Genomic DNA, 24238 nt, shown 5'->3' on the forward strand with positions numbered 1-24238 from the left:
TATAAAAATTCTGAACACAGACCTCGATAGGTAATTTTACGATGAAGAATATTGCCCAAGACTGTGAAACAATCCAACACTTGTGAAAAAAGTTATTCAATGAAAACCTATTGGCAAGGTGAAGTTGATGAACACGTAAAGGAATAACAATAAAAACAAAATCGGGCAAAATTTCCCATACTAAGCCCCATACAAACTTCGAACAGCTGGCGCTAAAATATAGTTTCTCCGATCGAGCTGAAATTTTGCACAGTTGTTATCGAACCTAAACTGCCGTGAATCGCAAGTCAGTCCCATCTGTAAAAAGTAGGCATTGAGAAAATGGGCTGTGAAGTTTAAAAACTCGTTTTCCATACGAATATTCAAAAAAAATCAAGAGGCTTGGATATTTATCTTTCGGAGAAAAATATAAAGATGATAAAAACACGGTTCATTTTTGTGTTACACGATGCAGAAATCTGTAGTGGGACTGATATGCGGTTACTTTTCATTATGGGACAATTAGACTTGCTGTTTTTTCCTACTTTTTCCGAATAAAATTTATTATCTCATTAGGGCAGCTGAAAGAACATTGAAAGATATGTTGAAAACTGAACTCAACCCAATTTTGACGAAAATGCAGATGGGACTGACTTGCGATTCACGACAGTAAATGTAATCCAAAAAGTGGACTGGAGCGAGAATCTAAATTTTTCATATAACCGTGTCCCAGGCTAATGAACACACCAACTCCAGGTGGGTGTCGGTATATCATGGCCATCACGGACGACTTCACTCGATATTCTGTGGTGAACTTTCTGCGACGGAAATCAAAAGCGACCGAATATATCTAGCAGTACGTGCGGTAGATAAAGATTTAAGATTAGGTTTAAAAAATAAAGATAAAGGTTCGGTAGGCCGCCGAAAATAATTCGCTCGGAATTTTGCGCCAAAAGGACATTCGACAGCAGTTCAACACCAGCTATACTCCGCATGAGAATGGAGTATCGGTAAGAAAAAAAGACAATTTACACCGTCTTCAGCCAAAGGCTGCACAGACTGAACAATCACGAACATTAGGCAACGGACAACACAGAACACCCAGTAGTCCAGTGATGAATTTTTCGTTTGACGAAAAGTTTCCACCGACTGGAGTGGGAATCGAACCCACGCTTCGTGGCACAATACGCCTAAACGGCTGACGCCGCTAACCGCACGGCCACGAAGCCCACCAAGAACCGATCTTTAGTCGAGATAGGAAGATGTCTTTTGCTAGATGCGAAGACGCCGAAAATGTTTTATGCTGAAGCAATCAAGTTGAACGACAATTTCATGAAACTCCTGAAGTGATTATACGTGTGCACTTGAAATCATTTGAACATTAAGTGAATCAAACCTGAAACAGTCGTATATGAATGAATCAGGTAAGACTCACTTGGATATGGATTCTGAATCACTTAATTATAAAGTGAATCTGATGTAAAACACTTGCGGGTATGGAACATGAGTGAATTTGACATGATTTTTTTGGCTACATATTCAAGTCAAACCTGAATTACTTGAATATAGAGTTGATCAAACTCGAAAAACATGAATTTAAAGAGAATCAGACATCAATCACTTGGATATGAAGTCAGTCAAACATGAACCACTTGTATGTGAAGAGATTCTGACTTAGATAATATGAATATGATGAATATGAGTCCTGACTGAATCACTCGCATGGAGTGGATCATATCAGAATCACTAGAACAAGAATCAGATCTGATACACTTTAATATAGAATTGATCTGACCTGAATCTTTTTAATTTAATATTATTCCGTCCCTAATCACTTTAACTTCCAAATGCCAAAGGCTTTCTGAACAGCATTCTAGAGATTCCATCTTATCAAATTCATAAGGTTTAGGTACAGTCATTCCTCCAGAACCAGAGTAAAAGTTGGTTTTCATGACTAATTTGGACCGTAGTAAAATCAAGAGATAGAGCTAGAATGAAGTACTCATTTAAACATGATCAACAGCGCTACATGATGGCAAAATTATAGCTCAAACTGTTTCCTGGATGCCCTTGACTTTCCGAACAACTTTGCCGAAGACACAAACTTTCTATCTCATCTGGTTCAAAAGATATTTTTTGTTTCATATTTTAATTTAACATCCGTATTAGTGCTATCTATTGCAAAAATTATGAACCTAACGGTTTGATATTCGGATGTCCTTTACTTTCTGAACAACTTTGCCAAAGACCCGAACTTTATGTTTCTTGTGGATCACAAGCTAGAACTAGTTTAAAATGTTCAATTTTACATGCTCACTAGTGCCACCTTGCGGCAAAATCGCGAACCAAACTATTTGTTTTCTGGATGTCCTTGATCCCCTGAACAACTTTGCCGAAGACCCAAACTTTCTATCTCTTGTGAATCACAAGCTAGTTTGAAATGCTCAATTTTACATGCTCACTAGTGCCATCTAGCGGAAAATCGCGAACTAAACTATTTGTCTTCCGGATGTCCTTGATCCTCTGCACAACTTTGCTGAAGATCGCTTCTTTGCAAGTTGTAAGGATCTCGAGATATAGCAATGTGAATTTACCTGTTTTGAGGTGATGCTAAACTTTTTGGGGGTGATTCAATATTCAGCTGAGTGTTGCAATACTTATTTTAGTGAGTCCATATTTATGACGGGTAGTGTATTTTTTTTTTGAAGGAATTCTTGCAGGAAACCTCTGCGGTGTTCATGGAGGAATCCTTGAATACTCGGTGAAGCAGTTCCATATTTTTGGCGAATAGTATATGTCGGAAGTTTAATGCATTTCGTTAAGGCTTCATGCTGTGATACGTGCAGAGAAAAGGGTGGGAGCTTCATAAAATTAAAACTAGCCTATATAATTGAATTCAATTGGGCCCGTAACATATTTGAAAGTTATTCTTTCAAAACAAAGAAACGTAATGTTATAAGGACTGAAGGAATTTCGGAAGAAAGGAAATTAAGAAATTGAAGATTTATTTTTTTACGTTTATTATTTGAACATATTTTTTTTTACTTTTCCTGTCATATGTACACAACAACTGTAAAGTAGTTCCAAAATGGAGAAAATTACTATGTTTTTCGAATTTACTCATTTTGATTTATTCTTTGTGGTTTGCACTGAATTTTACTGTCTTATTCATTGTTGAACTGTTTCCGAATGTATACACTATGTATTGAAATATTGGATCCAGTTTGTGATAATATTTATAACGAAATTGTGGAAGTGGTGTGGATGCGGGAAGCAGGAGTTTAAACAATAATAAATTAATAACGGTTTTTAGAACAAAAATTTCAGATCGATGTAAAACTAACTTTTTATTGTAAAGGTACCTATTGCAGTTTTGTTTGTATGTTTGTGTTGTGGTATACGGGACTAGTTTAAACACTTGTGGTTCGCTTTCAACTCCTATTCCGAGTAAGTTTACGTTGAACGACAATTTTATGAAACTCCTGAAGTGATTATACGTGTGCAAGTTTTATTGCAAAATTTCTTCCAAGAATGTTGCTACCAACGATTAGAAAACGATCAACTGCGTACATGTTCATGTATTAAACGGTATAAATTCGAGTTTTTCAACCGGTATCAAATTAGGCACATTTTTTCTCATTATTTCCGCGTCAACTGTCACGCGATTGATTAGTCCGTTTGAGTGCACTACTTTTAGGTTATGTTGGTTTGTAGGTTTAGATTGCTTCTCTAGTGACTAACTTTTTTGTTTAATACTTTTCTTTTTAGCGTTTTACGTCTAATATAAGTGCTCGTGGGGCACTTATTCGTTCGTTTGTTCGTTTAGTAGTTTGTTTTTTTCGTAACACTTATTTCTTCTTTGACAACAGTACGGCAAAGCGAAAAAAATATTCTCAATTTTCCAATTTTAGGATGTTTTTGGAAGATTTTTATAATTTTTGGCAATTCTCTCAAAGCAATTTTCAGCGTAGAGAAAAAAGCTAAAAGAAAATTAATGGTTTCGAAATTCTAAATCAAATTTAAACTAACGAAGGAACAAGATTTTAAGGAATACAAAAGCGTTTGCGAAAAGGGATTGCTCGTGGTTTGCGCTTGTGCGGGGTATTGCTGTCGTTCAAAAAAGAATAAAGTGAATTGTTTTGTTGTAGTGTATGTGCAGTCGCATCTTCTATACGTGCAAGTGTGTACGTGTCGTTCGTTGATTGTGTTTGTGTTAGTCAGATCTGTGTGTAAGCGATGTAGAAAAGTAAAACTACTCAAAAGTAGCATTTAAAGTTAGCCCGTCAAAGCAGGAAAAGTATCGTTTCATTTGTTTCAGTGCAGGAGTTAGTTTGAGATGTGTTTCTGCGGAGCAATAAAGGGTAAGGAATTTCTTTTACAGATTAGCACAGGAAGGTTAATTATTTTCATCATAAATATTTTTCTTCAGTGTTAAATAATATTTTCTCTTATTTTGCGCGGAGAACTACGATTATACATGCGTTCAACTAAATCATAATAATTACAATGACGTACATGGTAGAGTTATTAGATAGCATTTTTAAACATAAATAATACAGATGCTTTCAAATTATTAAGTGTAATTCTGCGTTGACTACACAATATTTTTTTATGTTTATGCTACACGTGGTGTCCAATCTCTTCTAAATTTCCATGCAGTTATGGCTGCTTTGTGGCTGCTTAATTTCCAGTTTGTTTTTCATTAAGTAGTACCAATACATAATAAGTAATTTTAAATCCGACCGCTCTGCTAGTCGGATTTCCAGAGTTATGCATAAATTGTAAAAACGTGTTAGAATTACAATTACAAAATGACTTGACTTTGTTAAATTTTACAATCGTATTTGTATGATTTCCCATTCGTGACTTTAAATTGCTCGCGCAGGTGCAGGCTGTTGACCGCCGGTGCCCCCTAGTACAACCTTGTTGGCAAATGAGACTATGGCCGAAGCCGGTTGGGTGGTTTCCAGTTCGCAGAACACGTGGCACTGATTGTCCGCCGAGGTCGGTGACCGCTTGGCGACGAAGGCAAAGATGCGCCTGCGAAAAAGATTATGGAGTTACAGATTTCTTGTCTTCAGAACTACAGAAGATTGTGATCCCAATACTTACTTGTTGGATGGGATGTCTCCAGTAGTCGATGGAATGCTCCACCGATGCTCGTCCGGATCCAGGCTGCAGAACGAAACGTTGTTTGATGGGTAGTGTCGTCTGTCGAAAGAAAAGAGAAAGTAATTTTTGAGTATGATTACGTTTGATAGCGAAGTTGCTCTCTTTCCGAAGCAGAAAACATTCAGCAGTTGATAGGTTATGGGCCCATAACGAGTAGAAGTTTAGATTGTAGGGAGTTCGATGAAAAAGTATTCAAATATGATTAGTTTAGAAAAAAAAAAACAGTAAATTGCTGAACAACGCTTGCTCTTAGTTGCGTCAGAATCCAGGAGTCATCCCCTCTAGTATGATGTAGAAAGTGTAATATATCGGATACATTTAACCGACCAAGAAGGGTTAAAGAAGAGCAAACGGATTTTTTGTCGGTGTGTAACGTTCAATCCAAATGCCTTTCGATTTTGAGCAATCTCAGTAATAATTTGATTAGTTATGAGCCATATTCGTATACGCCTTTTGCCAAAATGAATGACAGTAGTCAGCAGTCGTACCAAAACGAAAGAACAAACCTTCTTCTGCATGAGCCAACAAAGGAAAAAGAGGAAGTCATTCGGCAGAAAGCAAGTGTCGACGTTGGCTGAGCCGTTCAGCGCCATTTTATTGTGCCTCCAGTTTTTGGGGGAAAACCAAAAATGTATACAAGTGCATCAGGATCGGAGAAATCCCATCGCGTTGTTGTGAGTTCCTGTGAAGGGCAGAACTGTTCCGGCGACGGAACGGACCGTTGGCCATTCGGACACGTGCGTCTTTCGGACTGTGATGAGCCACAATAGAGTTCATTCTACGAGTGGCGTGAGGTGAGAATTGTCGGTCTCGTATAGCGAGGTGATAATTCTCGACTCGAGTGAAGTGACTCTCCATTTGGGGCTCTATATTGTAAATCGCACAGATTCATGTGACTCATCTGTATTCTTTGTCGATCAAAGCATGCATTTTTCAGATGTCATCCGTCGACTCCAATAGTAATCCAGTCACATATAGTGACAACTGTCGAAAAACACGAGAGACACAACCATGTCGAGTGAAATTTGTTAGTCGACAGTGACTTCAGTTAAGTCACCACGGAGGCAAAATGACAAGAAGCACATTGGCAAGCTGACAAGGACGCGAGTACGACCGCTGCCCAAAGCACGACGTCAAGATCATCATAGGAGATTTGAACGCACAGGTTGGCCAGGAGGAAGAGTTCAGACCGACGATTGGAAAGTTCAGCGCCCACCGGCTGACAAACGAAACGGCCTACGACTGATAGATTTTATCGCCTCCAAGAATATGGTCCTTCGTAGCACCTATTTCCAGCACAGCCTCCCGTATCGGTACACCTGGAGATCACCTCAGCAGACAGAATCGCAAATCGACCACGTTTTGATCGATGGACGGCACTTCTCCGACATAACCGACGTCAGAACCAATCGTGGCGCTACATCGACTCCGCGACCATAATTATTCGTCATCAACGATGTACGGTACCGACGCCCGCCTTGATACAATCTAGCGCGACTGAAACAACCGAATGTCGCCAATGCGTACGCGCAGTATCTTGAGGCAGCGTTGCCGGATAAGGGCGAGCTCTATAGGGCCCCTCTTGAGGACTGCTGGAGGACAGTCAATGTAGCCATAAACGACACTGCCGAAAGCATTGTCGGATATGTGGAACGGAGATCAAGAAATGATTGGTTCGACAAGGAATGTTAGGAGGTTTTGGAGGAGAAGAGTGCGGCGCGGGCTGAAATGGCAAAACGTGGACCGATACAGACGGAAGCGGAAACAGCAAATCCGCCTATTCCGAGACAAAAGCGCTGCCTGGAAGAGGTGGAATGCTAAGAGATGGAGTTGAATTAGAAGCTCAACACATGCCGCAAAGGCTTCGCGCCGCGAACTGAAATGTGTTGACGGACGGACGCGAGGTGATCGAATAGGTGAAAGCAGCACTACAATGAACACTTGAATGGCGCAGAGAGTACAGGCACAGAATGTCAGGACAGGGAACGCGATGGCTGTTGTTCAATACTGCGCTTGAAGCGGACAAATGGACCACGTTCTGATTGATGGATGGCACGTCTCCGACATTATTGACATCAGGATCTATCGTGGCGCTAACATTGACTCTGACCACTATCTGGTGATTGTCAAAACTATCCGTCATCATCAATATTTTGTGACCGACAGCCTCATTGGTATGACGTAGATCGATGAAGCCCCTATTGAGGACTGCTGGACACTGAGGTGGAGTCTTGGATGCGGACCCAAGAGTTAAAGGCCAAGATGCTAAGAACGAGGCTGGAAGCTGCGGATTTGCGAATTCGCCGATGCTGGAAGGAACTCAGTAGCACTCAAGGAGCAAGGTGCAGTTGGCCAGGAGTTGTATGGTTCAGTTGACTAGGAGGAGTTCGGCAGCGTAGGAAGCTCGAACTCCCTTCCCCAAGACCACCGAAAAGAAGACCAGCATGCCATTAGACCTCATCCATACGGACGTATATGGACCCTTGGTTACACCTTCGGTGAGTGGCTATTGTAGATGACCACAGTCGCTACTGTACGATTTATTTTTTTGAAGAAAAAATCCGAGGTCGTCGATCGCATCGAGGAGTACTGAACTATGTCCACACGCAGTTTGGAAAATTTCCCAAGCGCATCAGGTCAGATAGGGGAGAGGAGTATTAGAGCGAAGCGCTGATTAAGTTCTACCGCAAGCATGGAATCCATCCCGAGTGCACTGCTGGATATTCGCCACAGAAAAATGAAGTAGCGAAGCGTCGCCATCGATACGTCATCGAAATGTGTCGTTGTATGCTGATGGATGCCGTAAAGATTTTGGGCCGAAGCTAGCAGTACCACTGTGTATCTACAGAATCAACTTCCTCCTCGTGCGGTGGAGACGACACCGTATGAGCTCTGGTGAGGACGCAAACCGAACGTGTCGCATCTGAAGGTATTTGTGTGCGAAGCGTTCATCCATGTGCCAAAGGAAAAGCGAAGCAAACTCCAGGACAAAGCAAAAGAAATAACATTCATTGGCTATTCCAATAATAACAAAGTATACAAGTTCATCGATATGGCCACTAACTAGTTGTTCATAAGTCGAGACGCCAGATTCGTTGAGGAGGAGTTGGTCCAACTAAATACCGATGTTCCAAATCTGGGTGAGGAGACATACGAAGACATCCTACACTCGTTGCCACCCATAACAGCAGTGCATGGGTTGTGACCGATTTCGATTCTTGCAACGAGTCCGTTCAGGAAGACATGCATGAAACCATCGTACGGAGATCCGAGGGGTCTAATAAGGGTGTCGCTCCTCGGCGGTACCGTGAAACGAGCAACATGGCCCTAGTTGCTGAACCAACCTCCTATAGGATACGTATACGATGATGCGGTGAATAGCCCGGAAAGCGAAGCATGGATTGCAGGAATGGAGGAGGAGATGTAATCACATCGACAGAATTCGACGGTCCACTACCGGAAGGACGAAATGCCGTTGGTTCCAAGTGGCTGTATAAGCGGAAGCAAGACAAGCATGGACGAGTAACGCGTTACAAGGCGAGACTGGTAGCGCAAGGCTTTAGCCATAAGTTTGGTTCTGACTACGACCAAGTATTCGCCCCGGTGGCAAAACAGGTAACATTTCGAACATTGCTTACTATTGCTACTCGTCGACATCTTCTAGTGAAGCACGTCGACATAAAAACGGCCTATTTGTACTGCACTCTAAGCGAGACTGTATACATGCGCCAACCGAAGGGATACGAGACGGGTGCATCCGGTGAGGTGTGCCATCTGAAGAAGATCCTCGATGGCTTGGAGCAGTCCGGACAAATTTGGAATCAGACGATCGATAGGAGATTGAAGAAGTTCGGATTACGTACTACCAACACAATGTACCACTTTAATGGCAAATGCACTTAAACTACTCTTGAAACATTACAATCCCAACTAACAATTCAGAGCCACAAACAAGCATGAATGTTTCATTATTGTTCAATAGTGGTAATGATAGCTAAATAAAAATTTTGCTCTATAAAGAGCTGAAAAGGTACTTTTTTAACACAAACTTAGGAAAATGTTCAACGTTATGCATTAGAATGAACAAAAGTTGAATCGCCACTTATCGAACGTTTCCAAAGATTCCCATTCGACTAGTCAAGATTGTTTTACTAATGAGCTGAACAAGACATGTTTCGCCCAATTGAAAAGCCAATATTACACTAAACAAATGTATATGTTCATTTCATTTTCATTTATTTAGTTAACATCTACACAGATAACACTGAATCAACAATTTCACGCCACAATACTCGGTTCGTGGCCGCATCTCTCCATCCTCGGTTCTGCCCCACGCTCGCCAAATCGATACGCACTTGATCCGCCCACCTAGCTCGCTGCGCTGCCCACCTTCTTGTACCAACCGGATACGAAGCGAATACCATCTTTGCAGGGTTGCTGTCCGGCATTCTTGCCACATGCCCTGCTCATCGTATCCTTCCAGCTTTGGCCACCTTCTGGATACTGGGTTCGCCGTAGAGTTGGGCGAGTTCGTGGTTCATCCTTCGCCGCCACACACCGTTCTCCTGCACACCGCCGAAGATCGTCCTAAGCACCCGACGTTCGAAGACTCCAAGTGCTTGCAGGTCCTCCTCGAGCATCGTCCACGTTTCATGCCCGTAGAGGACTACCGGCCGTTTTGTACATGGTACATTTGGTGCGGGCGTGAATCTTTTTTGACCGCAGCTTCTTCTGGAGGCCATAGTAGGCCCGACTTCTACTTCTTCTGCGCCTCCGTATTTCACGGCTAACGTTATTGTCAGCCGTCAGCAAGGATCCAAGGTAGACGAACTCGTCGACCACCTCGAACGTATGTATTCCCGTCTACCTAGACGAGCCCTGTCGCGCTCGGCCCCACCAGCTAGCATGTACTTTGTCTTGGCCGCATTCACCACCAGTCCAACTTTTGCAGCCTCGCGTTTCAGGCGGGTGTACAGGTCTGCCACCTTTTCAAATGTTTGTCCATATCATCCGCGAAGCAAACAAATTGACTGGATCTCGTAAAAATCGTACCCCGGCTGTTAAGCCCGGCTCTCCGCATAACACCTTCTAGCGCAATATTGAACAACAGGCACGAAAGTCCATCACCTTGTCGTAGTCCCCGGTGGGATCCAAACGAACTGGAATATTCGCCTGAAACCTTCACACAATTTTGCACACCTTCCATTGTCGCTCTTATCAGTCTCGTGAGCTTCCCGGGAAAGCTGTTCTCGTCCATGATTTTCCATAGCTCTACGCGGTCGATACTGTCGTATGCCGCCTTGAAATCAATGAAAAGGTGATGCGTTGGAACCTGGTATTCACGACATTTTTGGAGGATTTGCCGTACAGTAAAGATCTGGTCCGTTGTCGATCGGCCGTCAACGAAGCCGGCTTGATAACTTCCCACGAACTCGCTTACTACGGGTGACAGACGACGGAAGATGATTTGGGATATTACTTTGTAGGCCGCATTTAGAATGGTGATCGCTCGAAAGTTCTCACAATCTAACTTGTCGCCTTTCTTGTAGATGGGGCAGATTACCCCTTCCTTCCACTCCTCCGGTAGCTGTTCTGTTTCCCAGATTGTGCCTATCAGCCGGTGCAGACTAATGGCCAGCCTTTCCGGACCCATCTTTATGAGTTCAGCTCCGATACCATCCTTACCAGCAGCTTTATTGTTCTTGAGCTGGTGAATGGCATCCTTAACCTCCCTCAAAGTGGGGGCTGGTTGGTTTCCATCTTCCGCAGTACCGACGAAGGCATTTCTTCCGTTGTCCCGTCCTTCATTGCCTGTGCTCTCAGCGCCATTCAGGTGCTCGTCGAAGTGCTGCTTCCACCTTTCGATCACCTCACGCTCGTCCGTCAGAATGCTCCCATCCTTATCCCTGCACATCTCGGCTCGCGGCACGAAGCCGTTGCGGAATGCGTTGAGCTTCTGATAGAACCTACGCGTTTCCTGAGACCGGCACAGCTGTTCCATCTCCTCGCACTCCGCCTCCTCCAGGCGGCGTTTTGTCTCCCGTAAGAGGCGGGTCTGCTGTTGCCGTTTCCGTTAAAAGCGTTCCACGTTTTGCCGGGTCCCTTGCTGCAGCATGACCGCCCGCGCTGCATTCTTCTCCTTCAAAACCTCCTGGCACTCCTCGTCGAACCAATCGTTCCGTCGACTCCGTCCCACGTACCCGACGTTGCTCTCAGCTGCATCGTTGATGGCTGCTTTTACTGTTCTCCAGCAGTCCTCAAGAGGGGTTTCGTCCATCTCACCTTCTTCCGGTAATGCAGCCTCAAGTTGCTGCGCGTATGCCGCTGCGACATTCGGTTGCTTGAGCCGCTCTAGGTCATACCGGGGCGGCCGTCGGTACCGTACGTTGTTAACGACGGAGAATTTTGGGCGCAGTTTGACCATCACCAGATAGTGGTCAGAGTCGATGTTAGCGCCACGATAGGTCCTGACGTCGATAATGTCGGAGAAGTGCCGACCATCAATCAGAACGTGGTCGATTTGTGATTCTGTCTGCTGTGGTGATCTCCAGGTGTATCGGTAAGGAAGGCTGTGCTGGAAGTAGGTGCTACGAATGGCCATATTCTTGGAGGCGGCAAAATCAATCATTCGTAGGCCGTTTTCGTTCGTCAGCCGGTGGGTGCTGAACTTTCCAATCGTCGGTCTGCATTCCTCCTCCTGGCCAACCTGAGCGTTTAGATCTACTATGATGATTTTGACGTCGTGGCTTGGGCAACTGTCGTACTCGCGTTCAAGCTGCGCGTAAAAAGCGTCTTTATCATCATCAGTGCTTCCGGAGTGAGGGCTGTGCACGTTTATTATGCTGAAGTTGAAGAACCGGCCTTTGATCCTCAACTTGCACATTCTCTCATTGATCGGCATCCACCCGATCACGCGCCTCTGCATATCACCCATCACTATAAAAGCTGTTCCCAGCTCATGTGTGTTGCCGCAGCTCTGGTAGATGGTATGGTTACCTCTAAACGTTCGCACCATTGATCCCTTCCAACACACTTCCTGCAACGCTACGATGCCGAATCCACGGTCCTTCAGCACGTCGGCGAGTATGCGTGTGCTCCCGATGAAGTTGAGAGATTTACAGTTCCACGTACCGAGCTTCCAATCGCTAGTACCTTTACGTCGCTGTGGTCTTCGCCGATTGTCCCAGTTCGTATTCTCTCGTTGATTATTCGTTGCTTGATTTTTTTACGGCTGGCTTGCAGGGCCTGACACCAACCCCCTAGATTTCCGGAGAACCATTCCCCCTAAATGTTCGGAGGACCATAGTGCGCAGTTTAGCTTAGAGTCCTTCTCTGCCGCCCCTGACATGGGGAACAGACGCTGTTGTGAGCCGCTCCTAACATGGAGTACAGACGCTCAAGGTTTGCAGAAGCAAAAGCAAAAGCAAACCCCCCCCTTCCCTGTCAGCATACGACCAAAGTTCCCACCGGGGGTTGGTTACCCGATCTTCCCTAAGGTTACTCGTACCCCGGCCAGTACCGCGATGAGGTAGGGATAGGAGTTGCTGGGCAAGAGGCTAAGGACCGCACAAAGGGGTCTATTTTATTCCTTCAGGTACGCAAGGTACCAATGGTACGCCATGCCCAGCCATTTACCAAGCTAAATGTATATGTATAAAAGGATATTCAGAAGACGAACTAACGTTTTTTGTTTTTGTTTAACATAAGCATGAATAAGAGCTGAGTAAGTATCTTATAAAATCCTTATTCAGCTTCAGTATATTATAAGTACAGTTGATCCAATAGAGGCCAAAATGACGATTACCAAACACATAGTTCAGGTTCATAGTTTTTGGACCAGTCGTATAAAAGCTGAACTAATTGCTTGTAAAACGTTTAAAAGCTGAAAAATAAAGTTGGAATTCAACGACATGCTTTAAAGTTTCTCCAAATTCGTGTGAACAACGCCTGAACAAAGGTTGGCCATGAAAATTATTAAAATGTTATTGAACATGATGCTGAATAAAACTGCCATAATGGTGTTTGTTAAATGAGTAAATGTTAGTTGGGATTTTATAAACATCTTACCTGAAGAACAGCTGCCGAGTGTTGTCGGTGAGCGTGATACCCTGGATCGATACTTTGAAGTGCACTTGCGTAGGTTTTGGAAGCGGTCGTAACGATAGCAGCAGTCCCACTGCTTTCCTGATGGCTTGGGGTCCTATGAAGGGTAAAAGCAAAACTGTAGAATCGCAACCAACAAATTCCCCATAGCGTGGGTTAACTTACCTGTGAGCGACTCTGTATCACAGGTGAACAAGTACAGAACATTGCAGGCAGCGCCTTGCATCAGAAGCTGCTGCTGGGCCGGCGAATGGAAGTCCGTCTGTTGCAAATCCTGCAAAATTAATAAACCCCAACATGAAAATCCTTTCCCGGACTTTTCTCGACAATCAAAGTCAACTCACCGTGTCCGGTATGATGAGCCGACAGGGCAGAACCAGCGGGGTGATCGAGTGCTGGTACACCAAAGCCGAGAGCGACGTGAAGACGGGCTCGTTCGGGCTACCCTTCAACCGGACTCCGCGGATCGTCGGTTCGACCAGGAAGTGCCGCACCAGTTCCTCGCTGTTCGGTCCCTTGGACTGCACCCCGGGTGGTGGATGGGCCACCTTGACCACCAGGCCGTACGCGTTGGCAAAGGTGGTCGAATCGCGCACCACGAACGTTCCGGGTGGGGCGTTCCGCAGCAAGGCTATCGCTTCTTCGCGGCTGATGTTCGGCTTGTACCAATACTTGGACGAATCCCGGGCAAACTTGACAAACTGCGGTGCCACCTCTTGCGGTTCGCTGGTGGCATTGGATGTGGTCGAGTTACGGCGTGACGTGTAGCATGAAACCGTGTCGTTTTGGTTGATGAGCTCCTGTTGGGAGCGCTGCTGGCTGCCGGCGAATAAGTCCTTGCTGCGTGTTCGGCGGGAAATTGGTTTAGAGAAGAAGAGAGATGTGATTAGTAATCGAGAATTGACGATCGGCTTAAGATCATGCCAAGAACGAGCCAACACTACATGCAAACTCGTTGACAAAACATTGAATGAGGGTTAGTAGTTGACAATTATGCTAGACTCGGAAGTCATCACTTCTAAAGACGGTCCAAAAATTCACTACATTCCCTCTAAGAATCGTCCGCTTCTAAGAGTTGTTTTCTTATATCCTTATGGAGTTTCTTTTAAGAAGTTTTCTCAAAAGTTTAAATGGGTTCTTCAGGGATACCTTCTATAGGAATCCCTTCAAATCGTTCTCCTTGATCTTTTTCAGATGTACATTCAAAAGTTCTTCCAGCAATTTAAGTAATTATAACTTTATAACTAATTTTTTTCTAAATCTTTTTCATGAGAAATTCGTTTAGAAGATCATTTCGAATACCATTCTTACTTCGTGCTATTCTTCAGCAAATTTTCCGGAAGTTTCTTCAGGAAATTCTCGTACATACGTAAATATGAAAGAAATTTCTGAGGAATTCGCAAAACAACTTTTGAATGAGAAACTTTTTCCAACATAGGTCAATGAGAACTTTTCTGGGATTCATAAAAACTCCAAAAGCATTTCGAAAAAGCTTCGAGCCCTATAGTCATTTTTGTTTGGATCTGCAACGAGATTCGAAAAACTGATTGAAGTCTTCTCCTTAATCTTCTGATCGCTGCTGGACAAAAGAAAACCGACACGTAAGTTAGGTTCACTTCAACAACAAGGACACACCACCTAAACTTACTCATAGTAGAAAGTACAACTACCGGGTTTCTTTTCGATCACCGGCGCAACGCACTGAAAAAGGCTCGCTTTGCCCTTGAGCCGCTCATAGTACTCTAGTATGAAGTTTTTACTAGTAAGCAAATAACACCGATAAGCAACATCGAAAGGAGTTAGTATGGCTATTTTTTGAAACATGTATCAATGTCCTTTTATCTGGTGAATGTCCTATTGGTGCAAGTCAAGGTTTCTACTTCGTGTCACGAGCGTGCCAATATGCAATGTGAATATGTAATCTACTCTCTCGATTAGTACCATCGAATCAAAACGAAAAACGATCGAAGATCGACAGCGGTGACACGCCCACTAAATGATGTGATTTACGTGCATGTTTAGTTTTTTTTTCGGAGATTGACGGTGATGCGTTAGAGGGTGGATCTCAACTGTCTCTGCCACCCTCACATTCGTCACAAATGCATTACCGAGCAAGCTAATAGCTAAAATGGTGTGGTGTTATTTCGCGAAGGAGTTGCAGTTGCATTTTAGATTTTTTTTTATTAGATGAGTGACGCGATTCAGATTTTGTGATGGCTAACCTCATGTCGTACGTGGAGACAGTCGATTTCTGACTTCTCAGCGACCAAGTCGAGTTGTATTTTCTGTATTTAGGTGCGTGTAACCATTTGATATGGGGTGGGAGTAGGTTTTGGATGTTCAGGTGAAGAGAGAAGAAAGCGGGTAATATTTTTTCTAAATTTATGTAACATCTATAAATGACGTAGCATTTTTTGGCAGATTTTTAACAATCACCCTCCTTCATCGTAGCCTTCATCCATATACCAAATACATTATTGGTCGTCAAAAATGCTACGTTATTTATGGACGATCTCTTACAGCTATCACCCGTAGCATATGGGATTTCGTGTAGTTGGTTCCAACCTTATTACCCTGACGACATATGAGGTCCATGTCTTAGACAAAGTTGTTCAACGGGCCAAGACGGATTCGTTGGTCTTGGAATCCAAGATTGCGGACAAAAAGAAAACAAAATGACGATTGCGAAATAATGATTTTGATCATTCAGGCATACCACCCACCATAATTTTTCAGCTGTTCTACATTATATAAGGCTGTTTTTTTATTTGTGTTGTAGGCATTAGGTTCTACTATGTGATGGTTACATATCGGAATTCAACTGACTCGATGAGTAGATGTCGGAAATGGATTTAAGATATTATTTTAAAATCCGAGACGAGGCTCGACGAGTAGATGTTCGAAATGGATATTTCACGCCCTTTCGAAATCCAAGATGGTGTATCAAAGAGGACGATGACGACTATCGGTTAGTTAAAACCCATAAAAATCTATGCAATATTGGTATTTCTGGAACAAACTCGACGAGTAGATGTCGGCAATCGATGTTATACATAATTTTGAAATCCAAAATAGCGGTTCAGACAATATCTAAGGGAACCTATGCACCATGGGTAAGCCTTTCTGAAAATATTCATGTTGTATAAGTTCACAGGTAACTACTAAGCACTGTTATAAGCGGTATACGGGCCGTTTAATGGCTTTTCAGCGCCAACTAGCATCATAAGACATTTTTAAAGGCTCTGATCTACAAGACCTGATATTGACCGTATATTAGTATATAACGCTATGTTACAGTGTTTGTAAATCCTGAATAAAGGCAGTATACAACAACTGCCAATGTTTATAAACGACTTGGTGGCATGTCGTTTAGGTTAACTAGAGCAAAAGAGTCTTGAAACAAAACAAAACTAAATTATATAACAAAATTTGGCTAAGCCAAGCAATTCTTGAAGCACAAAAAACTTGAATGCCTCTGTTTAGTATCGGTTCTGATAATGAAGTTTATGATTCTGAACCAGGGATAGGAAACAACGAAAAGGATAATGAAAGCTTTCTTTCTCCGAAAGATAATTTTATTGAATTTCCTTTTCAGTCTATTTTTGAGGGATTTCAATTCCACTTTTCTACTGAATGAAATCCATGTCTTCTTGCATGAATTTGCTGGCATTAACAGCACCCTCTATTTTTTCCGCTGCAATCCTTTTCTGCTTCAAATATATTTCTGGGCGAACTAAATCTTCAATACAGGCTTTGGAAAATTTAACAATCATTGACACACGAGCCATAATTTTATCCCATTTAACCGCCTGCATTCATACAACACGCATGACATTTATCGTTCGTGGAAGATAACGAGCCATGAACGAAAACAAGTTAGACACACACCACCTACTGTTTGGCGCCGATCACTGTGTGTCAACACTTGTAACATTCGCTGACCCACTTTTATTCTGATCAAGAAACAGAGGCGCATATTTTATTTTCTGGGCTATTTTTGCAACCAAAGGGATGTTCAATGGTCCATTAAATTATAATTAGGTTGTTAAATGCTGCATTACCAGGAAAAATGAAAGTTATTACCAGTTTGATGCAAAACATAAATCACCTGAATGGTTCGATCAGGTCCGTCGCACTCGGGTTCAGATTGGGTACCACTTCTAGTACTGCATTTGGTCCCTCGGTAGTGCAAAAGGTACCCAAGTTTGACACATCGCAGTACACTTTTCACGGCATTCTAGATTACCTTATGAGCCATAAAATTTTGGGCATTTGCAAGGGACATGAAGGTCTTTAATTTGTCTTTGGTTCGATACTGTTGCAGTCTGTGAGAGTTGCTGCTCTTGAACGCGCTCGTTCTACGTACCAAACGAGAGAGTGAATGTTTACATTCATATGGCTCTCTGAATGCGATGTGCCACGAACTGTAATGGTTCGCGAACTGTTACACTCTCCGAATATGGTTCGATCCAAAGACAAATTAAAGACCTCCATGTCCCTTGCAGTAGCCCAAAATTTTATGGCTCATAAGGTAATCTAGAATGTCGTGAAAAGTGTACTGCGATCTGTCAAACCTGGGTACTTTTTGTACTACCGAGGGACCAAATGCAGTACTAGAAGTGGTACCCAATCTGAGCCCGAGTGTGACGGACCTGGTTCGATCGGCTTATTCGGATCAAAATCCAAACACTGCTTCAATACATCAGAAGAGTAGTTGGGAAATGTGGCGGAAATCATCTAATAATTCATCAGTTCAAGCCTGGATCACGCAACAAAAAAAAAAAAACAACTTTGATGAAGATCATAAGAACACAATATTGTTTTGTCTTTTTTTTTCTATTCATGTGTCATAATTTTTTTACAAATTTTCATCAGAACAGACGAAAAACAAACAACAAAGCAGGCGCATTCACAACTATTTGTCCCAACTTTTGTGGATTGTGATACGAAATTGTTGCCACCTTTTTAACTCGTGATTTATAAGTTATTTTAAACATAAGATCGAATGTTTTATGGATGCTGTTCGATAATGTGGCAATGTTTACCAGCACGAAGAAAGTTCTCAAAAATTGCAATGCAAAGCCCAGAAAATCGCTAGGCACGCGATGAGCTATATTTTTCATATTCTGTTCAAGTGGTGATAAACTGTTATTGCGGAATAGAATTGTTGCAACAAGAATAGGACAGGACAATTTCTTTGTTGCTGTGTGTTGATTAACAATTGATTCACTGCTCCAGAGATTCAGAACGCTCGGAACAAGTAGGCCGAATATCAGCCGAATAATTCGCCAAAAGTGCTTTCGCTTTTAAGTGGCCCTTTTTCACAATATAGTGCCCTGTCGGGCAAGCCTTTGAATCGACTATAGAACCGACTTGGTGCCGACTCTTATGGTTTATTGGATACCGTAATCCGGGGTAACATTGATCAGTTTTTCGGATATTTCTAATATATTTAATTCAAAAATGCAAATGTTCTGAGTTTTATATGTTTAAAACAAGTACTGCCACTCATAGCTCGTGACTATATACTGTATTTTGTTTTTTGAAAGGTTTAAGCATATTTACAAAAATGTTTTATGTGATTTTTTCATTTTGATATGGGGTATTTTTTCACTTGACATGGGGTAACATTGATCATCCATGTAAACAACGTTCGGTAATATTGAAAATGCCGTTACTTACTTAAATCATGGCCCCTGAATCCGAATATGATGTCCGAACGTTTACATCTCATTTACTTTTTGAGTTATTTCAAAATTAAAAACACCTCGAACAGAGGAATACGCCTAAAGGTAGGCAAGTTCCTAAGGGAATTCTACATCCTTAACAGTAATTCGTTAATGTTCCCTTATTGAGCATACTTATAAAAGTTTTGACAGCGGAATCGTTTTTGGCGATGCCATTTTTAGTGAGAACCGCATTTTCCTTGCTCATATCGCTTGCAGAAGTTATGTGAGACATGAATCTTCGGTAGTGTCATCCTTAACCATTCAATTCATTGTTTCGCAAACTTGACAAATTTATGCATAAAGTTAACGCAATTTTTGCAAAAATCCTAATTTTTAGTAGCTTATCAATATAAGAAAGAGAAGAAACATTCATGCTTTGGAAATGTTTCATCAATAAATGAAGATACCTACTTATTGCGAGATGAGTCATTCCGATCAATTTTACCCCGCTGATCAATGATACCCCGGATTACGGTACTTGGGTTTCCATATGTTTTCACAAGCCGGATATCGTCATTTTATTTCCTGATCAGCCATCTCGAATGCCAAAATGGCGTTTAAATCGATTTTCAACATCTACCCGTCAAAACAATTCTCGCGTTCAGTATCATAAGGGCGTAACTGCAGTGATCGATTTCTCTTCATCGATTTTCTCTTTGGCTGATTACTCGGCCGGATGACTATTTTCAACTACTTTTTTCGATTCAGTAGAAAGCTCCCATCATCCTTTTTCATGCTGCATCGCAAAATGTGACGAAAACGGTTTGATTTTCATGTACTAACCTAAAGAGAAAATCGACGCAGAGAAATCGATCAATGCAGATACGCCTGTATGATACTAAGCGCGAGAATTTTGATATTGCATTGGAGTTCATAGGTTTTCTTAAACCAATAGCCACCATCTTGCTCTTTGATCCGCCATGTTGGATTTCAAGATGGTATCAAACATTGATATTCGATATCTACTCGTTGATTCCGTTTCTAAAATACCCATGTTGCATAGCCAGACCATTAGAAGTCGTATAAGAATTAACGTAAAAACTCGTTTACTTGTATAAATAACACCAAACTCGCACAAAACCGTGTCGGAAATCGTTTGAGGGATGGGTTTCCTCGCATAAAACGCTATTTTCCGAATCCATCAGTGCATTTTTCTTCTTTCCGTATACAAGTACGTACGAAGCAATCCGTAGTAGCTGTCATATCAACTTTGTTATAAATTAAGTCGCATAAGGCCACATACTAGCTCACAATAAAATCTTTACACTCACATTGCATGCCAACTTCCATCGTATAAAATATGCATATATATCGCTTCCACTTTTGTACGCAGAAGACCTTTTGACTACATCTTATACGGAAAATTTGCATGTTTCTTTCAAGTATCACTCTGAAGATGTGTTCAGAAGTTCATGTAGCGAATCTTTTACGGATATCCTGAGGATATTTCCAGATATCTTGAGTACTAGAGAGAATAAAGTACGCATTACCCGTCAATGGTCAAGTTAGGTGGTCTACACACTTAGGGTTTCTAGTTGAAATAGGTTCTTAGGCAGCATCCATTTATTATGTAAAGCCAAAATTGGAAATTTTCGACCCCCTCTCCCCTCCGTAAAGCTTTTTGTATTTTTTCAAATTTTGTATGAATCGTAACGCTTGAGCCTATCCCTTCCCCCTTCAAGCGTTATGTAATTTGTGGACGGCGCCTTATTTAAGTGTGTAGCTCTCGGCTTCCTGCACACTGATTGATATGAAATGTTCACCGCAGTTCAGAAATAACATGACCTTTTTCCAACTTTAAAATCATAATATTTGAAACAGAAACTTTGAGTAACTAAAAATTTCCCATTTGGCGAAAAATGGTAAACAATATCTTGGAAATATTTTGTTTATAAGTTTGCTCATTAACCCCCTACCACCGGCTTCATTTTATTACAACAAAAAATATTCAAATCGCTATAACTTTTTTGTTTCTCAACATTTTTGCAAGATTTTTTCACAAGTTACAAAAAACTCTTTTTCCAGAATCTTGTTTTAAGTCTATGTATCAAAAAAAAAAAAATGGGCTGTACAATGTCTGGTAATAAGGAGCTTCTCTGAAAAAAATCATACAAATCGGTTAAGTTGTCTCCAAGAAATCTCAAAATTACTAAATCATGTTTTTGATGTTACCAAGATCTTTTTTCGGACGGAGTGGTACCAGAAACATAAATGCCCATTACTCAAAAACGGTTGCACCAATTTGTTTTGTTTTTTTCACAACGGACTCACATCAAAGCAGTGTTTTGAAAATCATGATAAAAATTCTGTAGCCTGCGATATTCACGTGAATTATGGTTAACCGTCGGTCCCCCAAGGAATTTCGGAATATTTCCGGATCCAGTTGACCATAATGATCAACATCGACAAAAATTCTAAAAGAAGAAGAGTACTTTGAGAACATTTGAAAAAATGGTGCAGAAATATCGGAATACAAACAAGTTATTGCGATTTGGATATTTTTTTTGTGATGAAACAATGATGCTGCTAGTAGAGAGGTTAAATACGACTTCTAATTCAAAATGGTCAAGCCTCCAAACTTGACCATTTTGCATGGGAAAACGACCAATGCGTACTTTATTCTGTCCAATACCGTATTTTCAAAGGTGTCTCTAGAGATTTCACAGGAACTCTTACAAAGACTCTTTCTCAAATTTAGTCTTATGTTTTCTAGAAACTCACCAAGTGATGTTTCCATCGATTTTTGGGTTACGTTCAAGATTTTCAATAGAGGCATCGTTAAAAAATCGAACAGTAATGTCTCTAGAGATGCCTCCATTAATTTCTTAGGATTTCCTTCAAAATTGTCGTTTAGGATTTCTTTAACTTGAAGGATTTTCTTTAAGGATATCTTTAGAAATTACTCGAAAGATTCGTTCTAATAGTCGTTTAGGAAGTTCTCCAGAACTCCAGAATTCTCAAAGAAATTATCTAAGTGTTCCGGAATTTTTCAAATAGAAATCAATAGAGAAGCTCCTGAAACAATCCAGTAAATCCTATGGTAATATTTCATGAAGCTTTTGTAAAGTTTCCTTATGAACTTCTGCAAGAAACTCTGTGAGAACTCCTGGACTCCCAACCTCTGGATGCAGCAGAATGGAGTAATTGATTCGAATGCTGAAGCAGGATTTACCAACAAACTCCTCAAAAAACGTCAGAAGCAAGCCATTTCTGAAGAAATGTCTGTAGTATTTACCTGTTTGTATTAACCTTGGATACAATTTTGAGAAATCCATGGCGATTTTGAGAAATTGGATCTAAATAAGAACGCACAGCTATTCAGCAAGACCTAGCTGAGGGTTATGGGTTCAAATCCCACCGGTCGAGGATCTCTTTGGGTTGGAAATTTTCTGAAGATTGAGATGAGAAGCAGGTTTTTTTTCTACAGTGGGAAAGTAAGCCACACACTTAAAATAAATCGCAGTATCCTGTGAAATAAATCACCGTAATTGAACTGTAAACAACAAAAATACCGATTTTCCAGTGAAATCTACTATTTTACCGACAAAATCCGTGAAATCAACTATTTTACCGGAGAAAATCCGTGAAATCTATTATTTGACCGGAAAAAAAATCCGTGAAACAAACAATTTTACTGTAACCCTGTGAAATACTAACGAACAGTTCGGTAACAGCATTATTTTCACCGAACTTCTGTGAAATCGTGTGACAGTCGGTCTGGCAGGCATGAGCTTCCTTTTATTTCAGTTTTTGCACACCACCGCAATTTTACCGTAATCCGTAATTTTTTTTAAGTGTGCAGACAGAAGAACTTTTTAAGATTTCTAAACTAATCTCTTTGAAAACTTCATAACAAACATATGGGATTTAATTTGGAAGAGCTCCTGTAGCAGAACTTCTAAAGAACCTATTGGAAAAAATAATATAACAATCAATGCAACTCCACGATTTGTATTCTGTATGTATTCTGTGGAGTAAATCTTGAAACAGTTTCTGAGAACATTTTTAGAGTAATCTCTGTGGAAATTGTGCGAGATTCGGTGGGGAATTCTCTGAAGGAATTTCTGAATGGATGTCTGGAGGAGTGTTAAAAAGAATCTCCGTAGATATTACTACACTCCCACTACACTACATTCCCAAAAAATCATGTGATTTAACGTCTTTAGGATGGACATAAAAGAAGCGAACTAAATGACGTAAAATTTGTGTCGTATTTTAAATACGTTAGTGCCTGATTCGGGAAATGTCGATCACAGTTCCATCGTTTTCGTATCCTTTAACATGGAAACATTTGTTTTGGTTTAATACACTTTCAAGGACACGTTTTTGTGTCGTTCTATCACTTACAACATGTGTCATTCAGTTATAACGAGAATTACGTCTACAGAAATTTTCATTATTTTTAAGGGTGCAGAATTTCCAAAGTTTTTTCATAGAGGAATTAGAGGAGAATATTCTGAAAAACCTGTGGAAAGTTTTTGAAGGTTTTACTGCAGCCTTTTAAATATTGCACCAAGAGTTGAAGTGAAAATAAAAAAAGGAAAAGAAAGAGAGAAAAGGAAAAACAGAGATATTGAAAGCAAACTACCCGTAACGCTGGTAGATCACCTTTTCGTGGTGCGTTACGGGGTAAGATCTACCAATTTGAACCCTAGTCTCATCTTGTTTGTCGGACTAGAGTAATATGTTTTGATAATTCAAGGATTCCCGGTACAAAGTCCTTGTAGCTGGCAACAGTTTCTGAAATTGAATCTATTTTACCTAGCAGATGGTTAAAGACTCGGAGTTGGTCAGTCCCGAGACTACACTCGAAACCAGGATAACAATCATGAGTATTAAATCAACAAGAACTATTAAGTACTAGTAATTCAAGAACTCACGTGAATTCTAATTACTAAACAAATTTTCTAGCTTGACTCGGTTTTGCTGGAAACGATTGATCCACCTCACAAGAGTCTGCAACAGAATCAACTAATTAAACCCTACTCTAGACTTTAGAGGCTAAAAAAACTTCAGAGATCTTCCATTGGAAATTCTAGAGACTTGCTTTAAATTGTGACCAAGTATCTAAAAAGAGACCTGCTACCAGCCCTCTGTCAAACATCGATTTCCGCCATCTATTCTACAAAATACCCATATTTCATAGAATTATATATTTACAAACCGGAAGCAACAATAACGCTACTTTTCCGCCATCTTGGATTCCAAAATGGCGTCGAACATCTAAATTGTCTTTGTCGAAGACATGGGCCTTC

General features: G+C 41.3%; 1 protein-coding gene across 1 annotated transcript in view; it reads right to left on the minus strand.

The window, feature by feature from the left end:
* Positions 1 to 3112: 3112 nt before the first annotated feature.
* LOC5576344 overlaps positions 3113 to 24238 on the minus strand; it is an 877728-nt gene continuing 856602 nt past the window's right edge. The window contains 6 exon segments of the mRNA XM_021837621.1: positions 3113 to 5019; positions 5092 to 5190; positions 13219 to 13351; positions 13420 to 13528; positions 13599 to 14094; positions 15477 to 15539. Coding sequence (XP_021693313.1) covers positions 4848 to 5019; positions 5092 to 5190; positions 13219 to 13351; positions 13420 to 13528; positions 13599 to 14094; positions 15477 to 15539 — 1072 coding nt within the window. The 3' untranslated portion in view covers positions 3113 to 4847.

This window comes from Aedes aegypti, chromosome 1 (genome assembly GCF_002204515.2).
Source record: "Aedes aegypti strain LVP_AGWG chromosome 1, AaegL5.0 Primary Assembly, whole genome shotgun sequence".
In the NCBI taxonomy this organism is placed as follows: Eukaryota; Metazoa; Arthropoda; class Insecta; order Diptera; family Culicidae; genus Aedes; species Aedes aegypti.